Raw genomic sequence first — 25,906 nt, forward strand, 5'->3', positions numbered from 1 at the left:
TCCCAGAGTTCCATGTACTTCAGAATTGACTTGGATTCTGTCTTCTTCAAGGGGATCATTGCTATCCCTAAGTGGAGTATTCCTCTGTCCTCCTAATCGAGTCACCTTTTCATTTAACTTCTGAAGCATCTCCATTATAGCAGCCATAGGATCAGGTGGGGGTGGTATTGTTGGATTCAGCACTGGATTGCCATGTTCATCCATGGCTCTGATACCAATTTAATGTAGTCCTAAATAGGTAGGAGACTTACTAGGAGCCAGTTCAACCAGGATCTGATCTTAACAGGTCATCCGAATGGGTCAAACTTGAGTTTTAGGTCAAAATTAGGGTTAAAGTTAGGTTTAGGTTAGGGTTGTCTTATATGGTAATGATAGGCAGGTGTAGGGAAGTCTAATGGTATAGGAAGTACGTTAGGTGAGTTGGGCAGCAAGTTAAGGTTATTTGAGATAATTCCTAATGGAGGTAGGAGAAGGGGATTCTAGGGTTTAGGGTGGTGGGGGTTTGATGAAACTTGGATTGAGTGTCAATAATGATGTAAGGGATGTATGTTGAAAGTTTGGTCTGAAACTGATGGACATATTTGAAGTTATGGTAGAATTCTAGTTAGGGTAGGAGTGAGGGTATTATGGTAAATAGGGTACTAGAACTAGGGTTAAGATATATGATTAGGTTACTAATTTCAGAATTAATATGTCATGAAATCAACTACTTATTCTGAGCATGAAATCAGAATCGATTATGGTTGAAGGTCTGAAACTGTGCTTTAATGGAGGTAAGGGCAGAATGGGAAATATGAGAATATATTGAAATCAGGCCACATGAATTATGTCAAATTTGAATCACTTCCCAAATTCAGGTCAATGGAGGTATGGTGAAAATCTGAGTTCAATCGGATGGCTGGTTTGGTAGATCTTAAAAATCACCTTGTATGTGACCTTCTAGAAGGAAGAAGAATAGTTGCAGAATTTCTTAGTTGTAGCAGGTCTTCAATGGATGCTAGGGGTGTCCCCCCCCCCCCCCCCCCCCCCCCCCCCCCCCCCCCCCCCCCCCCCCCCCCCCTCGGCCCCCCCCCCCCCCCCCCCCCCCCCCCCCCCCCCCCCCCCCCCCCCCCCCCCCCCCCCCCCCCCCCCCCCCCCCCCCCCCCCCCCCCCCCCCCCCAGGCTGCCCTGACCCGACCACTGAGGCCTTAACCACGACCGGCCGACCCGGTCGTTAGGTCGGTTGTCTGATTTATGGCACCGTCCACGTGTCTCATTAGACCATGTTTTTGTAACATAGGATCTCAACCTATGGGACAACTAATAAATATGTTGAAAAAATGGCGTGTGTATAAACTCTCTCTTGAGTAATCGTGTCCCCTCAATAGGCCGGAAGCTTATAGGGGCTACAACTAAATAACAATCATGTCGTTGACTCTTTTTATGGTCCTGATCAAAATAGTAGATGATCTACTCTTTTTAGGGTTCCCACTTCATGATGATGACAAAGCTAGTAGTTATCTCTGTACAATTCTCTTCTGTTTTTTTTTGTCAAGAAAATACTTATATTAAGTATATAATATATATATACCCGGGCCGGGCTCAGGGCGGGTTCGGGCCAGCCGGGCTTTATTGACACCCCTAATGGATGCGGCAGCTCTGTGATAGAAGGATAGAACCACCTTCCAATTGTAGAGGATCCTCCCAGCCGTCACGGCGTAAGGAGTCGATCAGATTCCACCAATCCCTTTCCACCTTGATAGAACCACAAAGATGCACTCACAAGGAGCACAGGAGCAGCTATGGCAGCAAACAAAAGCCTTTTTATTAATCAAATTCATGATTAATACTTGGCCCCCTTACAACCTTATATAAAAGACTCAAAATTAGACTCCTACACTAAAAAGGAAAGGCCTAACCCAATCTCTAACTTATTAGGTAACTTAAACTGACTAGGAAATTGAAATAGACTCAAAATAGAGTCCTAATCCAGCCCAACTAAACAACTAAAAGAAAAACTAATAAAATCACTTAAATTGAACCACTAGTTCAATCCAGCTTTGGATTGGTTCAATTTAAAACATTAAAAACATGAAAATAAACAAAGTATGAGGCTAATCCCGTATGCAACTCATGTACCCCAACTTTAGGCCCATAAAAGTGGCCTATTACATAAAAACCCATGGGATCAAAGGCCCAACATGTTTATAATCCAACCCTAGACTTATTCCTAATAAAAGAAGCCCAGTTTGGTGATAAATCTGCATAACCTAGGAGAAGTAGTGAGTAAAGATATGCATAGTTTAGACATTGTATCAAGTATGACTTCGAATAGAGCTGATTGGAGGGTAAGGATCCATATAGCCGACCCCATTTAGTTGGGATAAGGCTGAGTTGTTGTTGTTATGAGGATTAGAAATTAAGGGACCTTATTGCAAAGCAAGTTTTATTCTTACAGCAGGCAGTTGTTTGTTGCAACTACTGCTTCTGTATTTGTTATTGCATCTGTTAATGTAGTTTTTTTCTTGGTTGAATTACTAAAATTTTAAATGGGCGGTTGGGAATTTATCAGGTAGTTGTGTTCATTATTTTACTGAAAAGGATCTTTATAACTTAAATCTACATGTACTTCTATAAAACCAAATCATAATGGTATTATGTGTCAACTGAACTTTTATCCATTTGCAACTGATAAGGTATATAATGTAAGAATAGAATACTAGTTCCAAATAATCCACACAACCAAAATAGTAACAAAGGACAGAATTAGAAAATTAGGGTTTCAAACCAAACCAGCCATGAGCAAGGTTCGAAAACTCGGGTCTCGGTGCCAACTTGGACCCTTGAAAAACCGAGTAGAGTCGAGATCTCGCCGAGTTGGTGCACTTTTTTTTTTCTCGACTCGAAGCCTCATCTAAGTGGGTTTTAGACCTAGTTTGGGTCTGAAACTTGATATTCAACCTATTTTAGGCCATTTAAACACAATGGCACTATCAGATTTTGTAAAAACAAAGTCCAAATAGGAGTTTCACTTAGTGGGAAAGCAGGACAGACACCTACTTATGCAGACACAGGACACACACACTTATTTATGCCTAATATCATTTAAGTAAATGAAATATATTTCATTTACTTAAGATATTATTCATAAATAAGCAAATACCCCCTATTTGAATCCAATAAAAATAGTTAAAAAATCAAATTCCAAAAGAAAAAAAAATCAACCCCCCAATTCAAGAACAAAAACTGGATTTTCGGCGGTAGGTACAATTTTCGACATTCTAATGCTGGATTTTCAAGAAAGCTTTCCAACAAGTCCAAGATTGCTTAAATCTGATTTATATTGAAGGAGTTATGTACCGGTCAAACCCCAGCATTAGAAAGTTGAAAATTGCATCTACCGCCAAAAATCTAGTTTTTGTTCTTGAACTGGGGGTTTGACTTTTTTTCCTTTTGAAATTTTATTTGTTAACTATTTTTATTGGATTCAAATAGGGGGGTATTTGCTTATTTATGAATAATATCTTAAGTAAATGAATATTAGGCATAAATAAGTGTCTATCTTGTCTGTCTTGGTTCCTGGCATAGATAAGTGTCTGTATACCAAGATTTTCCAGCAAGATCTCGAGATCTGACACTCATATAAAGGACCTAGATGGGCATTTTCCTATGTCAAACCGAGATCTTGACCGAGATTCGAGATCTTGGGGAGATATTGTACTTTTGTGACTCGACCCCGATCTCGTCTCGGGATTTCGAAAAATCGAGAAACTCAGCGAGATCTCGCGAGTTCTTGAACCATGGCCATGAGAAAGCAACCAAACTTGGATTGGATGCTGCTTGTATGGTAGAGAAACATTGCTGAAAGTTTCAATCAATTCTGATTGAGGATTTGGGAGATATGGAAGCAACACCAAATTCGAAGGTTAAGCCCTGTAGGTCAAACCAGCCACTAGTTGGGACTCAAGTTTGAATCGAGTGTAGGCCTTGTGGAGTGAAAACTCTGCAGCAAGTTTGGTGTAATTCTGATGGACAGGTGTGGAGTTATAAGGGGGAATTGAAAATAAAAGGTTATAGCTATGGGACAATCCAGACAGTAGAACAGGCTTGAATGTAGGGGTGTAAATGAATAGCCGAAATCCGTTTCCGTATCCGTTTAGCACTATCCGAATCCGTCCGAAAGCTAAACGCATATGGATACGGATAGGCTATATAATGTAGCTCACAATAGGATAAGGATCTTATTAGAGGCCAAGCAACAGGATCTAAATACAGCTGCTGGTTAGGCTAGGCAGTTTGGGGCTGTTTAGGGCAAATCTAGGGTTTAGGCTAGGGTTATGGATGAAAGTAATATATGGTAATGATCAGCAGGTCTAGGGGGTTATTTTGATATAAAAATATTAGGATTTGATTAGGTTTTATAATTCTGCAGATTTAGGGTTAGGGTTTTGGGTTTTAGAACTTAGGAAAACTACCAAAACTAGGGTTTTGAGTGAGCTGTGAGGGCTGGGCTTGGGATCGAGTGTACTAAACAGTAAGGGGGAGACTCGATAGTAATTTGGGCTGAATTGGATGGCTAATTAGGTCTGAACAGGTTTTTGATTATTTAGGGTTTAGTGGAGATGAAGGGGAATTAGGGTTTAGCTATTGAAGATGGGGCAACAGGCTAGGTCGAGTGGAGACAATGGTGTGGGGAGGCTATGGCCTAAGTTTGGTTGATTTCTGATGGAGAAACAGATCTGGACAGAATTCAGCAGTCTAGGATTTATGAAAGTAAAACAGAAAATTAAAGGGGGATGGAATGGGGGAAGAAGAATGGATGAAAAAACAGAATTTTAAACTCAAACTCACCACTGGAATCCACCGGCAGCAGCTTGAAGGATGAAGGATGAAACCATCTTCAGAGAGAGAGATCCTCCCAGCCGTAAAGGCGTAAGGAGTCGCAGGAATCCACCCACCCTTTCCACCTTGAAATCCACAAGGATGCATACTCCAAGGAGCAGAACAGCAACAGTAGTCGGCCAGCAGCAGAAACAGTATTTTTTTTCAAATTTCAATGTGGGGGAGCCCTCCACGATTTACTATATTAATAAGATGGCTTTATGCCAAGTCCTAGTACAATTTAAAGTCTTTTTCCTTCAAAAATCGTGGAAGGAAGAGATTTAATCTAACTTAACTAATTTAAAACAGTAAAAGACCTATTTAACCCTATTAACTTAAGTTAAAAGATATCTAACTTAAAATAACTAATTTAAAAGAAGATTCCATATTAGCCAATAGGATATAAGGGCCTATTAACCAATAGGAACACTTCACTTAAATTGGACCAATTGGGTGCAACCAATTCTAAACTGGTTCAATCTAAAAACAGGAAAATAAACTAAGTATTGGGTTAATCCCGTATGCAACCTATATACCCCTAGTTTAGGCTCATTAAAGTGGCCTAATACATAAAAAACCCTTGGGAACAAAGGCCCAACATGTATATAACCCAACCCTAGGCCTATTTCTAAAGAAATAAGCCCTATTTGTTGATCATTCTGCATCACGATAGCTATCCAAAAAGCTATATTTACATGGAAACGGATAAAATATCCGATCCGTATCTGTGTTCGTATCTGTTTAGCACTATCCAAATCCGTCCGAAAGCTAATCGGATGCGGATGCGGATATAGCACTATCCAAGCCGAATCCGATCCGTTTACATCCATACTTGAATGGGGATCGAATGGAGGGGGTGATGGTGTGAAGTGATGCTTAAAAACTCTACAGGTTTTGATGAAGGGCAATGGAGATACACAACCTTGAAGTTGTAGCAAGAACCAAGTCTCAGGAACAGCAGCACCTCATTCGAATAGATGCAGCAGTAGCAGCCTTGATGTTGGATGGAGAGCAAGGTTTTAGATCTCGGTTTTGGTACTGGTTTCGCCAGCCCGTGAAACCGAGATCTTGCCGAGATGATGTATTTTTTTTTTTGAACTCGATGCTTGGTTTCGGTGGTTGTTTGGCCAAGATAGGGGTTGAAACTTGACAGTCCGCCTATTTTAGGCCTTCTAAACACAGTGGAACCATTAGTTTTTACAAATTCAAACCTAAAATGGTACTTTGACTACGGACCCTAAGTTGGTAGTCTACGGCGTGCGTGAGGTCTACCCTAGGCTATTCCACACAAACAAGGTTAGTTCATGTTTCTATGACAAATATTTGTTGAGATGAATAGTTACCTTAGGTTCTTGAGATGCAGCTTGGAGGAGATTAGCAGCTTCAATCTTCAATGAATCAAGCTTTGATTAGGTGTTGGAGGCATAGTTGTCATGGCGTCGCCATGGCGACGCCATGGCTTCCTGGCCGGAGAGGGCTGCATGGCGACCTACGCCATGGCGACCCTCTTTGATTTCTTCTTCCGACTCTCTTTCCCTCTTCGATTTCTTCTTCCTGTCTTCGATTTCTTCTTCCCTCTTCGATTTCTTCTTTCCCTCTTCAATTTCTTTCGATTTCTTCTTCTGTCTTCTTTCCCTCTTCGATTTCTTTCGATTTCTTCTTTCCCTCTTCGATTTCTTCTTCGATTTCTGAATTTTCTTCTTAAAACTTGAGAAACAATAGAGAAAAAATAAAACATGGCTTGAGTATACATCTATTAACACATTAAAAATAGAGAAAATAAAAATAAAACATGGTCGACATGCTGGCCATGGCAACGCCATGGGGCGACACATGTCGATATATCGACGTGACACCCCTCCACCGACTTGGATCGCCGTGACGCCGTGACAACTATGGTTGGAGGTGTGATTTACCAAAAGAAATGAAAAAATCACCCAAAGATGGAGTTTCCCCTTCACAGAGACGAGACAGGCGAGATCTTGTCGAGTTATGGTATTTTATAAGCTTTAATAAGGTCGAAATTGAGAAATAGCTCGAGATCTCGGCGAGATACCGAGATCTCGAGCGAGATCTTGTATTATTTACGTATCGCAAGGCATCTTGTCTCGAGTTTCTACGAAACCGAGATTTCAGCGAGATCTCGCCGAGATCTTGAACCATGATGGAGAGTGGTAGTAACCTTTGAGTGTTCTTCACAGTGGTTGTAGCAGCCTCAAGGAAACCAGCACAAAAAGGGTTTGAGTGTGAGGGAGAGAGCTTAGAGGAGAAGAAGAAAATAGAAGGTAGGGATTATAGATGATTTGGCTCTCAGCCAGGCTCCTAGCAATGGACAAGAGAATCTTCATGCTTCAAAGCAAATTTTCATTCAACTAGTCAAATCGTTGGGAGGCTTCTAAAAGACTTTACAATATATAGAGGGCCATACTTGCACCTCAAGTAACAAAGAATTAGAAACTAAACTTGGAAATAGAAACTAAGAAAATAGTAACAAGGATTGACTCAAAAATAGCGACTAGATAAGGTCTTCAAATCTTCAAGGGATCTTCTAATACTTCCAGCCGGCTCCTTCTCTTGTGGACCCCACTTTTTATGTGATCAAAATATTGCTACCCATTCTCTTCATTGGTGGTCCCCAGCTCTCAATATGGTTCAACAATTCTAGCAATACTTAGGTCCAAAGAGACAATTATACCCCACACTTAAAGACTTGAATCACTAGTACATAAAAGACTATTCTGCCCCCGCGATCTTCTAGTAATATTCTCACCAAACCAAAATAAGGAGCTGTGACACTGTTCACGTGAACAGTAATGTCAAATGTGAACAGTGTTTTGGCCTCTTCTTCATGTTTTGATCTACATCAGTATATCAGCTAATTTTTTTTACAAAACTACTTGCATTAAAAAAGAGTAAACTAAGATGCATGAAACATAATATTGTTTTGAATGCTGGCTGATGTCAGCTATCTGTGTGGAATTCTCTGTTCCAATAAAAAAACTTGCAGGCTTTTCACAAGTCTCATTTGTCAAAGCTCCGGGTAGCACCATCAGAAACTGCAATGACCGATGTTCTTCGGGAGGTGAGCTCTACATTCATTCCTTCTTTATTAAGTTCAATTGCCTTATCTTTTTCCTATCTAAATAAATAAATATATTTTTTTCCTGTTTGTTAGTCATTTATTCAGTTCACCTTTGACCATTCATTTTCTCCTCTCTTACAGGTTTCAATCATGAAAATGTTGAATCATCCCAATATAGTCAATCTTATTGAGGTGATTGATGACCCAAACACAGATCACTTCTACATGGGTATTCATTGACACTTTCTTCAATGGGATTTTCAATTTCTCTTTTCTGAATCATGCAATCTTAAAGATATGTCTTAGAATCCCATTTTAAATGGCCTGTGTGTTAGCCATATATATATATAATCTTCTTAACTACATTTGTCTTCTTTTCTTCAGTTCTTGAATACGTGGAAGGCAAGTGGGAGTGGGAGAGTTGCACCTTAGGGGAAAGTACTGCTCGAAAGTACTTGCGGGATGTAGTTGCTGGGCTCATGTATCTGCACGATCATGTATGATATAGAATCTAGTGTGCTTTATGAAAATTCTGCATATTTCTTTGGTTGGCTATTTTGTTTGTATATCTGACTTTCTTCTTCACTCCTTTTTTGTTTATTATTATTGCAAAAATTTCCTATAATTTAAAGATGAGTGTGGATTCCCTACTAATTTTTATGTTGCGTAGTAGGTTGATATGTAGAAGAGTAACAACGTTTATTTTTTCCTTCTCCATTTTTTTTTTGACCTTCTTGATTCTTATATTTTTTTTTTCGACAAGTCAAGAACTTTAATATTAACACCTAAACATCCATTGCCAGGGTCAGACTTGCGGCCTTGATCATTTTGAAGCCCGATGATGGTTATATGGTTTTTAGCTATAGTTGTAAATGATACTAGAACTACCGTATGATTTTTCCATCTCTTCTTTGGTGTCCCTAGCTTAATTTCTTGAGAAATTGAGACACTCGTCTATCCTGGTTGAGAGTTGTAGGGACAGATCTCCCACATCATTCAAGCCTCATGGCCACTTTTCTCCCCCAATTTTCTATCACAGCACCTTCTAGGATACATTCAAAGCCTTAGCCTTAACTTTGCCATGTCTGGTAGAGTAGTAGGTTTTATTCAAGCTGATATGCTGTGTAGTTGGTGGATTTCTAATGTAGAGCTGGATCACGAAGGACCTAGCCCCAGGCAGGATCTTCTTGAATAAAGTTTATTGCTAATTTGGTCTTCAAAATACTAGGCAACAATTGAAGAACTTGTAGCAGATCACACAATGAGATTTATTGAAATAGAAACAAAGAAGAAAATAGAAAATAGAAAAGAAGGATAGGATTGGATCGAGTATCCCACTCTGTTCACCCACAGCCTCTCACCGTACCTGTCTCTTACAGGAGCCGTCTCTCACAGCTATTAATGGCTTTAACTCGAGCTCATTCTTTTTCTCAAACTCAACTTGGCTGTTTCAGCCCTTTTATCTTTATTCATAAACGTCAAATCACTTACATCAAAGTTTTTCTAGAGATAAAATAAAATCCTAATAGAAATCTATTTAATTAACTAACAAATAAAGAATCCTAAAAATAGAAACTACCCATTACATAAAAAAAAAACCCTTTCTTGCGTGGAAAAAAACCCCCCTAGATTTTGTCATGATTAGAAATTAATTACAAATAAACCCATTAGTTGGCAAAATAAAGAGTCCTAGAATTTAAAAAGTAATCTAATCCAGAAATAGAAACTAAAGCTGAATACTAAGTCCCCCATGGAAAGACAAACTGAGTTCCTAAATCATCTCTTGACAGCTCTATCTCTTGGGATACAAATCTCCATGCAACTAGCCTTCGAACCATCCTCCATACAGCTGGCCATGGGGCCCACCAGATCTACTAAAACCATTCCCAAACAAGGCTAATATGGGGCTGACACTGTTCACATGAACAATATTTTGGTCTTTTCTTCTTCATGTTTTGATCTACATCAACTCATATGCAAGGTTGCAAATATAGTCTGAATTATCTCCACGCAATCTGGCCTGGGGCTGCCTTATGTGATGCTACATCGAACCAACAAAAACCTGCCACATTATCAGACCAGGCTGCCTCCCACAGCAGTTGAATCTCACAACAATACTGGGCTGGTTTTGGGGCCTTGTTCCTGCATCTACACATGGAACTTTGATCTACATCAATTTCACTCCACCTGTAGCTTTTGTCATCCTAAATTGCTAGGAATCTACTCAAACCTCATAGAAGGAATAATGTGGCTGAGTTCATCCAGCCGCTCCCATTATAAGCATCCCTGCAGTAATTGTTCTGTGCCTTTGGTTTGTGGCTACTAGGTAGATGCATTCTAGCAAACTGTTGATGCATTCGTTAGCTGTTTGAATTGTTATAAGATGATTTAAGACCCATACGGGATGGTTGAACCATCACCAGGAATGGCAATGGTGCAGGTTCAGTACAGGTATCATGAAGACTGTACTTGACCCTCGTTAACATATTGCGAAAGCAAAACCAGAGCAAACCTGCCCCTGCGAAACATTCATTGAGAGATGGGACTCCTTAATTTTAGAAGGTAACCAGGGGGGTCCCCTGGGTCGAGGTCAAGGGCAGGTGTACCCATTTTAACTCGCTTCATTTCCATGAGTTGAATTGCCTCTTCCAATCCACTGAAAAAAAACTGTTCTGGCCCATTGTGCCTGTACAGTTTTCCTATTTTGTCAATTGTCACATCTTCGGGGTTTATAGTCAGGGATTGAACGGGAATCTCCTCTCATCTTTCAAAGTGGCAGAGAGGAATCAAAATTTAAAATTTGTAAAAGCTTCAGATAAATCCCTGGTACTTCCAAATGAAATTGTTCTTCTGGGATTTCTGATCTCACGGGTTTGTCAAGGATTTGATTGAACCACTGTGGCAGGTCTGGATTTAGGGTTTGGGTTCGAATTGGAGATATCTTATTAGTGCTTTTACTCCAATTTGATTCCAGGATTTGGGATTCAGTGTTGGTGTCAACTGCCAAAGTGGGATTGAAATAAAATCGGAGAGTGATTCAAGAGGGAGAGAGATTTAGTTGGGGAGAGAAGGGGGGACATGAAAAAGTGGATTGCCTTGTTTGGACATTGGTCGAAACGATATTGCATGTGAATTGAGGGGTCTTCAATGTTTCGGTTTTTCCACTGTGTTACAGACCAGGAATCACATAACCAGTAGAGTAGGGAGAAGAGAGAAGAAGAGAGAAAGAAGAAGAAAGGAGAAAAGAACCAAACTGCCGAGAGGTTTGGGAAGGGCAGCCTGCGATAGAATTGTTATGTTCTATCGTGACTCCCTTGCCCCAATATATTATAATAATATAAATTTCAAAATAAGTAAGATAGTTAGGGATTTTACTATTTACCCCTAACTCCTTACAAATTACAATCTAACACCAAGAGGAAAATAACATAACATAAAAACCCAAACCCCACAATTTATGACCAGAATACCCCTAATTCTCAAAACTCCCCCTCACGCTGGAGCATATAGGTCACCCATGCTCAGCTTGTTACAATAGGTGCAAAAACTAGGAGCAAACAATGATTTTGTGAACACATCTGCTAGCTGATCCGAAGATGACACAAAAGGGGTCTCAACAAGCTTCTTCATGACAGCATCACGAACAAAGTGACAGTCAACCTCAATGTGCTCATGAACTGACTAAGGACCCCAATAACAAAAGAAATGTCTGGTCTGGGGATGGTAAGGTATATCAGCTTCCCAATCAAACTCCGGTATTGATGCACATCCTTGAGAGGACCACATCATGTACCCCAAACTTTTTATGGGTATCCATAGGGACATCCACTGGTTTTGATCCAAGCATACCAGTGTCAAACTAAAGGTTTAAAACATATTTTCTCTCGGATCCCTTTCTTGCTTCTCACAACCTCAATGCCAGGGAAATAGTGGAGGTCTCCTAGATCCTTGGTCTGAAAGTGCTGCTGTAAATTTGCTTTTATTTCTGTAATACCTGCCACATCATCATCTGATACAATAATGTCATCAACATAAACAACCAAGACAACCAGCTTGCTATCACGACAATGGACAAACACAGAGTGATCAGAGTAGCACTGTGAGAATCCACATGAAACCACCATAGTACTAAACTTCTCAAACCATGCTCTGGGCGATTGTTTGAGACCATAGATTGCCTTGCGCAATTTGCACACCCGAGAACTGTTCTCCCCTTGAGCAACATACCTGGGACTCCGGGAGGTTGCTCCATATAAACCTCCTCATGAAGATCACGATATAAAAAAGCATTTTTAATATCCAATTGAAACAACGGCCAAGCAAAGTTAACAACCAGAGAGATAAGTAAACAAACAGAGTTCAGGCGAACAACAGGAGAGAAGGTCTCGAAATAAGCAACACCATAAGTCTGTGTATACCCTTTGGCAACCAGACGGGCTTTGAGCCGCTCAATAGATCCATCAGGAAGGTATTTGATAGTGTACATCCAGCGACACTTAACAAGATCCTTACCAGGGGGCAGATCAGCATCATCCACAAGAAGAGGTGAAAACCACCATCGATTTCACCAGAATTCTTCAGTCAAAACTTAAAAGAAACTTCTTCAGATCAGCAAGCCAAAAAACACCACCAAATTAGCGCTCCATTCATATTAAAGGAGGCTTTAATCCATCACAACCAGTAGCAGCAAAAGGTGGCTGCACACCACAGGTAATCCAGAAACCGAGAAGGGAATTCAGCAGAAGTTGATAGGAGAAGAAAACCCTTATACTGATTAGGAGAGCTCTGATGCCATGTTACAGACCAGGAATTACCTAACCAGTAGAAGAATAGAGAGAAGAGAGAAAGAAGAAGAAGAAAAGAGAAGAGAACCAAACTGCTGTGAGGTTTGGGAAGGGCAGCCTGCGATAGAATTGTTATGTTCTATCATGGCTCCCTTACCCCAATATATAATAATAATATAAATTTTAAAAATAGGTAAGATATTTTTTTTTTTGGTAAGAAAATAAAAAAATAACATAATAACCCAAACCCCTCAATTTATAACCAGAATACCCCTAATTCTCAACATACCGAAAAGGACTTCAGTGCCATTTCAGTGGTATATTTCGGTTTCAACCAGGGTCGAAATCCCAGTTGAAGATTTGTATTCAGCATGAGTTTCTGGAGAAGTCTATTAGTTTAGATTCTTATTAAAAAATCTTATAATCTTGGTACTACAACAAACAACAACAAACTCAACCTTATCCCAACTTAATCTTGGTACTAATGCAACCCATTTGTAAGTTGTAACCATGAAAGGAGTTATCCATATTAAAAAACACCTGGAAGCTAATTCTACAGATTTTCTCTTTTAAGGTTTTATTTGGATTAGCTGCTCTTATGGATACACTGTTATTATCCCCTTCATTTTGAATTTGTTGGTGATATTTTTGCTCATTATGTTTGTCAGATGTTAATTTGTTTTCCCTTTTAAACTAACAGAATATTGTTCATGGAGACATCAAGCCTGATAATCTCTTGGTGACAAGTACTGGAACAGTGAAGATAGGAGACTTTGGTGTCAGCCAAGTATTTGAGGTACAATTGTATTGCTTTTGTGTTTGTTCCTGACGCATGAATCGGTAGCACACTAGGATCAAGAACAGAATAAGTTCTGTAATATCCTTTATATAGGTTTTAATGTTTTGCATGCCCATTTGTAGTCAAAAGCAATAGGTGCTAATTGAGAAATGGGTCATGCTCCCACCATAGTTCAAAAACTCCTCGAGACCTGGTCGAGACAAAACTGCATAGGAAATATCAAACCTGCATTGTTTCGATCGAGTTTTCTGATATCTCGACTAGAGTGTCTATGACATATGTATTGTTCACTGTACTTTGTAGTTTCTACTCTAAATCCTTAACTATTTCTTAAATAATTTATTCAATATTATGTGTCTTCATCCATTATTGCATAATTTACTTGTTTTATTTGCCAATTATGTCTCATAGCACTCAAACAATGTGTAGAATAGAAAATATTACATAAGGGTTCGACATTTATTGCCAACCAAGGGTGCAAATCCAAAACACCAAATTAGGTGTCTTTTTTTACAATTTGAAGATTTAAATATGTTTATTAAGCCTAAAACAAGCTTCGCCTATAGTTTTGGAGCCAACTATGGCCATTTGCCCACCGAAACATCAAATCGAAAAAAAGAGAGCACTGTCTCGCCAAGATCTTGGCGAAATCTCGAGATTTCTGTTGTCTCAACCTAGTAGAGACACCGAGTCGAGACAAGTTTTTGAACTACAGCTCCCATTGACCCTTTTTAGCAGCCATGTATGCTGCTTAAAGAACAAAGGTTAGAGTCTTGTTCATATAAGATTTTAGTTGTGGCAGCTGCTTAATGGGTCGATGCATTACTCCAAGGTACTCTGGTTCCAGTCGAGTTTGAATTCAACAGCCCTGTGTGAAATGGTAGAATAGGTTTTTCAACTATTTTTGCTTCAGAATAAACAATAAAAATTCAAGCCCTATTATTCATGATGAAACGTGCCATAAACTGCAGGGCTGGGATGACATGGTGATGCAGATTTATTACCATAATGGGCTTCTTTGCTTAGGTATAAGTCTAGGGTTGGTTTATCTACATGTTGGGCCTTTGATCCCATGGGTTTTCTATGTAATAGGTCACTTTATGGGCCTAATGTATGGGTAATAGGGTTGCATACGGAATTAGTTGTTTTAGTTCCGTACTTAGTTTTATTTTGGTGTTTTTGTTCATAAATTGAACCGGTTTAACCAATGGTTCAATTTGAGTGATTTTAGTAGTTTTCTTTTAAGTGTTTAGTGGGGGCTGGATTAGGACTCCGTTTTGAGTCTCTTTCAGTTTCCTAGTCAGTTTAATTTACCTAATAGGTTAAGGATTGAGTTAGGCTTTTCCTTTTTAGTGTAGGAGTCTATTTTTGATTATTTTATATAAGGTTGTAAGGGAGGCAAGCATTGAACTCGAATTTTGATGTTAATGAAAGCTTTTTGCTGCTCTTCTTCTCCATTGAAGATTTTTGTCTTGTGTTTGATCGAGGCTGGTGGGATTGGTGTTTGATCCGGTTGACACATTGCAGTGGGAAGCCCAGTGGTTCATTGGTGAGATTGGTGTTTGATCCAATCTCACCCGGGTGGTTCTTTGAAGCTTTCTTTCAATTCTTTAAAGATTTCCTTCAAGTTCAAGATCAAGATTCAAGATTTATTCAAGATCCTCTGACCAACTAAGCTGCCCTTGCAACAACAGTAAGTTTGAATCATCCAATCAATACTCAATTCTTCTCCTAATCCTCCAAACCACCCAAAACCCTAATTTTCCCACCCATCTCTTGAAACCATCCTATCTCCCAAAATTCTTAACAAACCATTCTGCTAACAACACCTTCACATAATTGGATCGAGTATTCTCCTGCCCAATTGGAATACTCGAACCAAGCTGTTTTCCCATTACCCGAATTCTTCACAGACCCATCCAGCCATCATAAACACACCATAGCTCAATCGAATTTCATTCCCTATACTAGGAATAATCGATCCAAACTCTAGCCCCAAATTCCCATCCTAAACCCTATCTTTCCCCCTATTTTACTCTTATTTAAAACCCTAAACCTAAGTTGCTGCCCATTCAAATTTACACACTTCCATCCATCAAAACATCTCAAGACCTTCACTGATAGACTCCCCTACCTTGACTTGACATAACCCTAACATCAAACCCTAACCGTAATTTCACCAAAAACCCTATTTTGACCTAGCCGATTCACCTGTTCATAACAGACTCTGGTTTGCTGGCTCCTAGTTGGTCTTCTACCAATCTAGGACTACATTAATTGGTATCAGAGTATGGATGAATATGATAGACCAGTGCTGCCAGCAACACCCGATCCTATGGCAAAGGTTATCGAGATGCTTCAGCCGCTAGTAACTGATCAAAGAGCTTTGAAAGAAAGCTTTCAGCAAATTGAGCAACACCAAACCACTCCAGTAAGGGATAGTAAACTACCACTCGAAGAAGACAGATATCAAGGACAATCCCAAGTTGATCGCCCAAATAGAAGGAACAGAGAATTCAGAGACTATAGGGAACGTCCTAGATCTCCAAAGGCGTTCGAGTTGAGGGACTATGATGGCAAACCAAATCCACAGGTATTTTGTGATTGGTTAGCTATTTTAGATGATTATTTTGATTGGAATGATTTATCTGAGCCTAGGAAGATGAGATTAGCTCGTACTAATCTAGTGGGGCCAACCCTTGAGTGGTGGAGAACTACTAAGAGAAATCTTCAGTATGAAGGCAAAGCTCCTATTAATTGTGCAGAGATGAACGAAGACTTGAGTAAAAAATACTTACCACGGGCATTCAGAGCTCAACGACAAGCTCAAATAAATTCCCTTCAACAACAGCCACCAAAAGGCCTTCAAATCTGATGACAACTTGAAGCCTCCATCAACGACATTTAGTTTGCAAGTTGAAGATTGTTGGAAATCTGACATCACCAGTGTTAAATCAGCGGCTGTATACAAATTTACATTGACAAAGGAAATTGAGAGAGCACAAGTTGAAGATAAAGCTGAAGTGATCACAATGAATTGTGATGAAAAGGAAGAGATCAAAGTAAACCAAACTGAAACAGCAAAAGATGAAGAGGTGGTTGTGAATACTCCACAAGAACTCATTGACATCCAAGATGTTGTTCTTGAAGAGGTAGAGCTTATAGCTTCAAAGACGGAAAGTCAACATGTAAAAGATTCTATTGGAGAGGTCAATGTCGAAGAAATCAAAGTAGACAAAGTTGAAACAGCAGAAGATGAAGAGGTGGTTGAGAACACTCCACAAGAAATCATCAACATCCAAGATGTTGTTCTTGAAGACTCTATGAGTACAGCATTCACGGTTGATATTGATTTAGAGGTCGATCACACAGAGTTTGTTCTGCCACCATGGTTCTTTGAAGAAAAAGCTCCACGCCTTGGAGACTACATTCATAAAGTCTACAAGCAACTAGAATTCCGTTTGGGAACGGTCAAATCTGCAACCCACGTGTTGTTTCCCCCTCATCACTGGAAAATTCGAGGAAGAATTTTTTCAAGCTGGGGAGAATTGTTGCAGATTCATCACCAAAATAAGCTTGTTTTATTAAGAATAAGTCTAGGGTTGGGTTATATACGTGTTGGGCCTTTGTTGAACCATTTTTGCTTCAGAATAAACAATAAAAATTCAAGCCCTATTATTCATGATGAAACGTGCCATAAACTGCAGGGTTGGAATGACATGGGCAAGGAGACTTGGCTATTCTAGAGAATCTTCTTTTGGATAGATGATCTTGATTTGCCACGTCAACACTCCAGTGTAAAAACCTATCACTAAAGCCTGCAGTGATGTAGCAGAATACGACTGGACTTATCTTTCTACTCAGTGTTGTCCTTCCTGCATCAAAACTCAATATGCAACACTTTGTCGAGAAGTGAGCAGCTGGCACAATTTATTTCTATATTTTTTTTGGGGGGGGGGGGGGGGACTTGGCACGTGCTTAATAACTGTGTTCAGATTGGGGCTAAAATTCTTTGGATAGGTAGAAACCAAGGTCCTCTGCTCACATGCCAAGTTTCATCCCAATCTGAGTTCACCAAGTGGCAAAACAAGGTATTGACAAATCCTGGACTACCAAAAGGTTGCACCGGACAACCATGGGGAATGCATGGACATACATGGGAGGTTTGCCTGTATGTGAGACGGTGAGAGGGTATATTGAGTATCGGTCTGAATTCTGAAATTTTACATGTGCCCAATCCACATCTTTCCTTAGACATCAAATAGCCACGATTGCCACATCACTCTTCCACATGGCAAAAAAAGGGTGTGCTGAAAAGGAAATTGGGTCAGGGTGCAAAAACTCTCCCTCCCTCGTTTTTGGTCTAAAGCAAACAGTACTCCGCATTTTCAAATTGGGATGTGTTCACCCAACTCAACATGTCACCAGTTTTAATATTGAATGCTCAACAAAAATGAAGGTAAAGAAAAAAAAGATTTGTAGAAAGCTAAGAATTTAAATAAAGGGCCAGAATGGGAGTACCAGCAGTGATGTAGATCACAGGTCCATGTGTAGCCGCATGAACAAGGCCCCAAAACCAGTCCAGTGTAGTTGTGGAATTCAACTGCTGGAGGAGGCAGTGGCTTGGTCTGATGATGTGGCAGGTACCACAAGTTTTTGTTAACAAGGTTTACTGTCACGTGAACAGTGTTGTGGGCTCATATGGACAGCTAGTAAGAAGATTAGATGCTGGATGTTGGTGGAATATTCTATTAGAAGCTGCTATTGATTTAGTTTCTATTTTTGTAATAGTTTCTTAGTTATTAAGTCTAGCTATCTAGTAGTTTCTAATTTTGATTATTTCTTTTTTAGTATCCATATGTGTTTAGAAGGCTGGATTCTATAAACCTTATTAGTTTTTAATTTCAGTTTGTTTTTTATTTTGATGTATGGCAACTAGATTTTATAGGAAGTTCCTATTTTGGTTGTAAGCTACTTGGTAGCAAACACTTTCTATTTTCATTGTTTCTATTTTGGACTCTATAATTGAGTCTATATAATGTAATGGCACTTAGAGGCCTTCACACGATTTAATGAAAAGAAAAAGAGTTGTTTTACAACCATGTTGCTGTGAGAGACAGTTGCTCTGGGAGAGAGTGTGGTGAGAGGCCATTGGTGAGAGACCAAAACACGGTGAGAGGCGTGGGTGAGAGACCCTTCCCTATTCCCCTTTCTTCTATCCATATCTTCTTCTAATTTAATGTATTTATGTATTTATTTTAAATTTTCCAAACAATCTGTGTGTGATTGTTCAACTGCAAGTGTGAGTACATTCGTTCGATCCTACTGTAGAGTGGTTCTTAGTTGAACTACTTCTACATAAGGCAGGTACTTTTGTTGCTAAGGAATTTGTAAAATAGATTTTAAATATATAGGAAATAGGTAATTCGATAAGGGCAAGAAAAACAGGGTTTTTGGAGAAATCTTATTACTCAACAAGGATTCGTCTGGTTGAGCTCAAACTCTGGTCAACTGGCCTAGGATTAGTCCAACCAATCTGCAAAATATCTCAGAAATTTCCTAAGATTTAAAGGTGCAATGGACAGGTTCTGGCAACTATTGGAAACAGAGCATAGTCTGAACAACATCCAATAGAGATTATAAAACTGTATGATACTGACCAGAACTAGAAGAAAACAATACCAAAATCTAATGGATTAAATTTCAGGTCAAACCGGTAGTAGAACAGAGACAGCAGAAGAATTGATTGAGCCAAAAGTTGGAGCAAAATAGGGTATCATAGTCTAAGAAAGAGGACTATCAAACTGATCAGAAAATTATAACGAAACTGAAATTGTAAGATCAATTACCAAAGAACAGAGGAGCAGAAACCAGCAACATGGGATCCTGGTAAAATACTCACAAAAACACCACAAACTCTGCTTGAATTGCTGAACTAGCAACCAGAGTTCTTCATTCAATAACTCAAGCATCATGAGGTTGAATCAACTGACATGACTCAATACAGAAAATTATAACAGTTAAAGAGAATCTATACTAGACTAAATTTAGAATTCCTAATGGTACCAGGACTAATGCAGTTAAATCACCTTAATGGGCTTATTTTATTGGAAATAAGCTGTATTTGGGTTATGTATGTGTTGGGCCTTTGATTCCATGTGTTTTCATTGTAATGGGCCACTTTAATGGGCCTATAATGTGGGAAGAGGCTAGGCATACAGGATTAGTTAGTTAAGTGTCTTTATTTTAAGTTGTTACATATTTCTATATTTTTAAGTCTTTTATTTTGGGTCCACAGCCCTTTAAAGTCCAAGTAGGCTCTTATAAGAAGTTGTGAGTTGTAATTAGAGTCGGCTAGGTGGTTTCCCAAACCAACTCCAACTCTTTCTCTTCTATTGTCAATAAAAGCAAACCGTGAGGTTCATTTTTAGCCTATGATTTTAATAACTAAGAAAGCTGCTGCTGCTGTTCTCTTCCTTGTGTTTGATCAAGGATCCTTGTGTGTGATCAAGGCTGGTTGGTGTTTGATCATTCTCACCACTTTGCAGTGAGAAGCCTGGGTGTTCTTCCTTACTCTTATTCTTCTTGCTACTTCCCCTCCATTAATCAAGTAAGTTCTCCTCTAAATTTTCTGCAACTCATAATCTGATCTGAGATTTCATATGCAAGTCTTTTTTGACTCGAAATTCAATTGAGGGAATCTGGCCATCAGGTCATCTTCAATTTTCGAAGAACTGTTCTTCATCCCTAAGGAGACCTTTGACCAGAAGTTATCTCTAATCAGACCTGCTGATCTGCATTTATTTAATAATTCCTATTTTGTCCCTGTTTTCCAGATTTGATATCATCTATGTAATTTTCAATCGAGTTACTGTTTCTATTGATCTCTTAATGATGTTATTTATGTCTTATTATCAGAATCCATTGGCTAATATATCTCTGTTTTCTAATTTTTAATCTGATTTGTGAATTTACTGTTATACCCCTCTTCTAGTACCACTAGGATTGCTTTATGAATTCAGATCCAACCATTGGATCGAACCCAAACTTTCAGAAAGTGTTCTTAACCCTAAGAACAGAACTCGACCCTAATTTCAGGTCCATCTGGTTATTGAATTTTGTCTTATGTAGTTTTTCCTTAATCTGATATCTATTTCACTGAGAAAAGATTCTGTTTTGGTAGTGTTTTGAGTCTTCAATTATGGTACTACATTAAAGCCTACTTGAACTTTAAAGAGTTGTGGACCCAAAATAAAAGACTTAAAACAATAAAGAAATGTGAGAGGGTTGGGCACGCCGCTGGCTATCCTGGAGCTAGCGGTTGTGCCCAATGGAGAGGGTGGGAAGGGGAGGCTAGAGGGGTCATTCCACAGGGGGTGGGAGAGAGACTCAGGCTGGGCATAGCGCCAGCGTGATCAGCCTTTACTCTAAAGAAATATCTAACAACTTAAAATTAAGACACTTAGCTAACTAATCACGTATGCCTAACTTCTACCCATATTATAGGCCCATTAAAGTGGCCCATTACAATGAAAATACATGGGTTCTATTCAAGTGTATTGTGGGTAGTGTGATTTTAGTTAGAAGTAGATTAGCTCCAAGTTAGTTCGTTAGTTGTTATTTTCCTTTTATATTTATAACTCCTTGTAATCAGACTCAGTGTCTTAGTAGGATTCCCTACTAAGAGCTGTTTTGACTTGGCATTATATATATAAGACAACTCCATGATAGGGGAATCATCCCATCGTGTTCTAGCACTCTCCCTCTTCTCCATTTCTTTTCCCTCTCTCAGGTCTCATATTCTTCAGATTCTGGTTGGTCGTTTGAGATTTTGTCACATGGTATTAGAGCCATGAAGAGGAAGAAGAAGAAAAAAATTATATAAAACCCTAGTTGAAGAACTAGGGTTTCTTCTGTTTCAATGGTACCTTATTGTTACTGTTGTGATATAGTTCTGCTGCTTCTTGTTTCGATGAAGAAGAAAAAAAATTGGTTTGATAAAAGATTTACTTGTGGAATATGGTTGTCTCTGTCTCTTTTGCCACTGTCCCTTGGAACTTGATTTCAGATACCGCCTTTTCTGGTTCTATTCTGTTTCTGTTGCCATTTTCTGCTTTGATTGATCTGAGAACTACGGGTTTCTCTTTCTTCGGTTCATGAAGCTTTGGTGGATTCTCTTTCAATGATTTATACTGATAAGACTCCTTCTATGGCAGTCCCTGTGATGGTTATTCCTGCTATTATTGAGAATATGATTTTCTATGGTTTCTGCTTCGTCAGTTCATGTTACTGATCTTGCTTTGCTACTGCCACCTTGCTGTGTTCTTCGGTTAATGAAGACCCACTGCTACTGCAATCGAAGAACATTATACCCTCCTCTGTGGTTACTGCACCTCCTTTCCTGGGTTATTGGTTGCAAGGTTGAAGAAGTCGATGGGTTTGCTGTTACGTGACTGTCAAGGAGAAGAAGACAGTCATGTTAACATTTTTTTTTATTAATCTCATAATGGGAAAGGGAAAGGGAGGTTACATGGTGACTTTATCTTTATATTTTATTAATCTCATAATTATCCCAGGTCACCCATGTCACCAATGTTCCATTTCCCATGGCCGCTGTCCCGTGTCCTTCTCGTTACCTTTTTTTTAAATCCCATAATTTATCACTTTCCATAAACACCCTTGTCTTTATGCTTAATTCAGCTCATATCCATATCTTAGGTTATTGCCTAGTCTATCCTGAAACAAATTCTAATTCCCTTCATGTCCTATTGCTTCTTTATTTACTAATAACCCCTTTTGAATTATTGGTAATTTACCAAACTACCATTGCCTTTTAATACTTGGAGTATTGACAGTTTAGTGGATCCATAAGCAATCCGAGTTGGGTTTTGGAACCCCGGATTGCATTATTTGGTATATCACTACTGCACCCATGTACAGTTTGACCATCTAATTCACTGTTGCATTCGATCACTACCGGACTCATGTACGGTTTGATCACCATAATCTTTGGGTGGTCTCATAAGTATGGCTAGAATTTACAGAATTATCATTAATCGTATGTTTGCAATTTTATTTCTTTGGTGGACCCCAGATCCCATTTGTTTGGGTTTGCAATTTTTTGAAGATTGGTACTTGCATGGCGTGATGGTTGTTATTGATGGAGATTATCCACTCAGATTTGTTTAATTCAGGCTTATCTGGTATTTTATTTTCTACCGTGCGGGGGATATTGGATATTATTTTATTGGGATCTTATTTGTGGCTACTTGATTATGGGATTTGTGTGATACTCATCCTTCGTGATGCTGGTTATTGTTGCCACATGTGGGTAGAATATTCATTATTGCATCCTTTGCATTATTTGTCCACGTGTAATGCTACAAGTGAAGGGGAAATTGGAGTTCTTATCAAATATTTGAAGATTGTTATTATTTGCTCAAGCCAGCTGAAGATTATTATTATTTTTTCGGTGTTATATGCTCGTGTCCTCAATAATAATTTTATCTATGAAGATTGTTAGAATGCATATCCTGGGGCTCAAAAGAGTCTCATGATTAGCACCTGGCGCTAATCACGAAATCTCTTCCAGCTCCACCGTGAGGCCCTTTTTGGTCTTTTCTTCTCTTACCTAAATCCTATATATTGTACTCTGTTCATCTCTTCTCTAATTAATTCATTATTTTATGGCTGCAACTCTTCTCTCCTTTCTCCTCCTCTGATTTTCGCAGGTTACATGTTATCAGAGCTAAGTTTCTAGGCTTGGTACATATATGCGCAAGTCCCTTTTCTTGTTTCTTCCTTTTCCTTTTCTCTTCTGTGATTTTCTACCCTAAAGAAGGGAGTGATTTTTCACCCCTGTGGTTTTACTGGTGTTTATTGATTGCGGATTGGGTGTACATGATGTAAATCTGCTCTTCCTCGATTAAAAGCAGATTTTTTTATTTGTTCGTGGTGATGTTTGTGGTTGTTTGATTGGCAATCAAGTGCCATATTGCAGGTCTGATGTTTTCGGGTGGTTCTTCCATGGTGGTATCAGTCCCATCGATTTTCCTTGAAGCCGTGGTTGGTGTGTGCTGATTTGATTGGTAACTCAATTGGTGTTATTTGTCAAGTTTTGGATCCTCTTTTCGAAGGGTCAGCATGGGTGATGAAGATAAAAGCAGTGCAATGGTTACTGAGGTGGTGTCCTCGTCTTCCAATCGATCACAGAGAAGAAACTTGAAGGTGTTACAATTTTCAGCAATGGCGGAAAATTGTGAAACTTGTTTTGACCGGTCGGAATCAGCAGTTACACTTGACAAGCCCCACACCAATGGATGATGCAACGTGGGAAATTTTTGATGCAAGAATTCTTGGTGGTGAGAATATTGCCTCTCTCACAGATATGTTTGCCTGTGTTCTTCACGTATCTCATGAGAGTTCTCATGATTCCACACCAATCGACAGTTCAGCTCTGGTTTCACAAACTGGCGCTGGTGGTGATGGCCATGGAGATGGTGGTTACTGTGGGGGAAGTCGTGGACGTGGGGCTGGCCGTGGTACAGGGAGAGGGCCAACTCAGTAAGGTAACAACCAAAGTTATGGGCAGTCTAATGCCTATTCTGATGGATCGGGTGCTGTCTGGACTTGTCATCATTGTGGTCAACCTAGCCACATTCAGAGATTTTGCTGGAAGCTTCATGGGAAGCCTGGACAAAAGCAGTTTGCAAATTCCGCTCCTAGTAGTGATTCAGCCCCTCAGTCTCAACCTTCTGAGGGTAAGGTGATTGTTATGTCTGACGAAGAGTATGCACGGTACAACCAGTTCCAGATTTCACTGCCTACTTCTTCCACTGCTACATTGGTTAAGACAGGTAATGCCATTGCATGCCTTTCCGCTGCTTCCCATCCCTAGATCATTGATTCAGGGGCATCGGATCACATGTCAGGAATGTCAAGTATCTTTTCTTCTTTGTCTCCATCATCATCCAGTGTTACCTTAGCTGATGGATCTTTAGCAAAGATTAAGAGCACTGTTACTGTTCATCCTAATTCTTCGTTGTCCCTGTCCTCAGTTTTCTACCTGCCGAATTTTCCATTTAATCTTATGTCTGTAAGTAAATTAACTAATACTTTTAATTGTTCAGTGACATTTTATCCCGGTTCTTGTGTTTTTCAAGATCTTGCTATGAAGAAGTCAATTGGTAGAGGAAGTGAGTAGGGGGGCTGTATCTACTTGACGGCCCTCAGTCTGTTGCTTGCTCCAGTGTTGCTTCTCAACATCAGATTCATTGTCGGCTTGGTCATCCTTCCTTGGAAAGTCTTAAGAAATTAGATTCTAGTTTTAATTTTCTTTCTAGTCTTGAGTGTGAGTCCTGTCAGTTTGGGAAACTCCACCGTGTGAGTTATCCCCCTAGAGTCAATAATCGTTCTGCTTCTTTTTCTTTGGTTCACTCTGATGTTTGGGGTCTGTATCCTGTCGTATCAAACTTGGTTTTAAATAATTTGTTACTTTTGTTGATGAACATTCAAGGACGACTTGGTTATATTTAATGAAAAATCGGTCTGAATTATTATCTATATTTTGTGCTTTTATTTTTGAAATTTGAACTCAATTTGGTGTGAATGTGAAAGTCCTACGTAGTGATAATGCCAAAGTGTAGTTTTCTACTCCTTTTTCTGCATTTATGGTTCAGCATGGTATGGTTCACCAATCTTCCTATTTGACACACCAAACAAAACGGTGTGGCAGAAAGGAAAATCGACATCTAATGGAGGTTACTCATTCCATGTTGTTTGAGATGAAGGTTCCCAAAAGTTTCTGGGCTGATGCTGTAATGACTACATGTTATCTTATTAATCGTATGCCTTCTTCCGTCTTCGAGGAGGAATTCCTCATTCCTTATTATTTCCAACTGAACCATTGTTTGCTTTACCACCTCGTATTTTTGGATGTGTGTTTTATTCGTGACCATCGGCCTGGTTTGTAAAATTGGATCCAAAAGCCATTAAGTGTATGTTTCTTGGGTATTCTCTTACCCAAAAGGGGTACCGCTGTTATTCTCCGTCTTTACGCAAATATTTTATTACGGCTGATGTGTCCTTTGAATCCACGCCATACCATGTTGCTCCTGTCAATGCTTCTGAATTAGATGATGATTTCTCTGTGTATATTATTCAATCTCCTGCATCTACATAACCAGCTCCTGCACAGGGACGACCGCCAATCCAGGTTTATGTCAGGCACCCACAAGTAGTTGCTGCCCCACCTGCTCTCACGGACTCTGTCACGGCTTCTTTTGCTGCAGATCTTACTACGGATATTCCTCCTGTTGATCCTGTTGTTTATGATCTTGACATTTCTATTGCTAAACGAAAAGGTATCCGTAGTTGTACTCG

General features: G+C 39.4%; 1 protein-coding gene across 3 annotated transcripts in view; it reads left to right on the plus strand.

The window, feature by feature from the left end:
- LOC122656223 (serine/threonine-protein kinase GRIK1-like) overlaps nucleotides 1–25,906 on the plus strand; it is a 46,644-nt gene that overhangs the window by 12,501 nt on the left and 8,237 nt on the right. For all 3 annotated transcript variants that reach the window (XM_043850700.1, XM_043850699.1, XM_043850701.1), the window contains 4 exons: nucleotides 7,868–7,942; nucleotides 8,084–8,171; nucleotides 8,327–8,439; nucleotides 13,427–13,522. In XM_043850700.1, the coding sequence (XP_043706635.1) occupies nucleotides 7,868–7,942; nucleotides 8,084–8,171; nucleotides 8,327–8,439; nucleotides 13,427–13,522 (372 nt within the window). The remainder of the gene's footprint in view (nucleotides 1–7,867; nucleotides 7,943–8,083; nucleotides 8,172–8,326; nucleotides 8,440–13,426; nucleotides 13,523–25,906) is intronic.

This window comes from Telopea speciosissima, chromosome 3, assembly GCF_018873765.1.
Source record: "Telopea speciosissima isolate NSW1024214 ecotype Mountain lineage chromosome 3, Tspe_v1, whole genome shotgun sequence".
Classification (NCBI taxonomy): domain Eukaryota; kingdom Viridiplantae; phylum Streptophyta; class Magnoliopsida; order Proteales; family Proteaceae; genus Telopea; species Telopea speciosissima.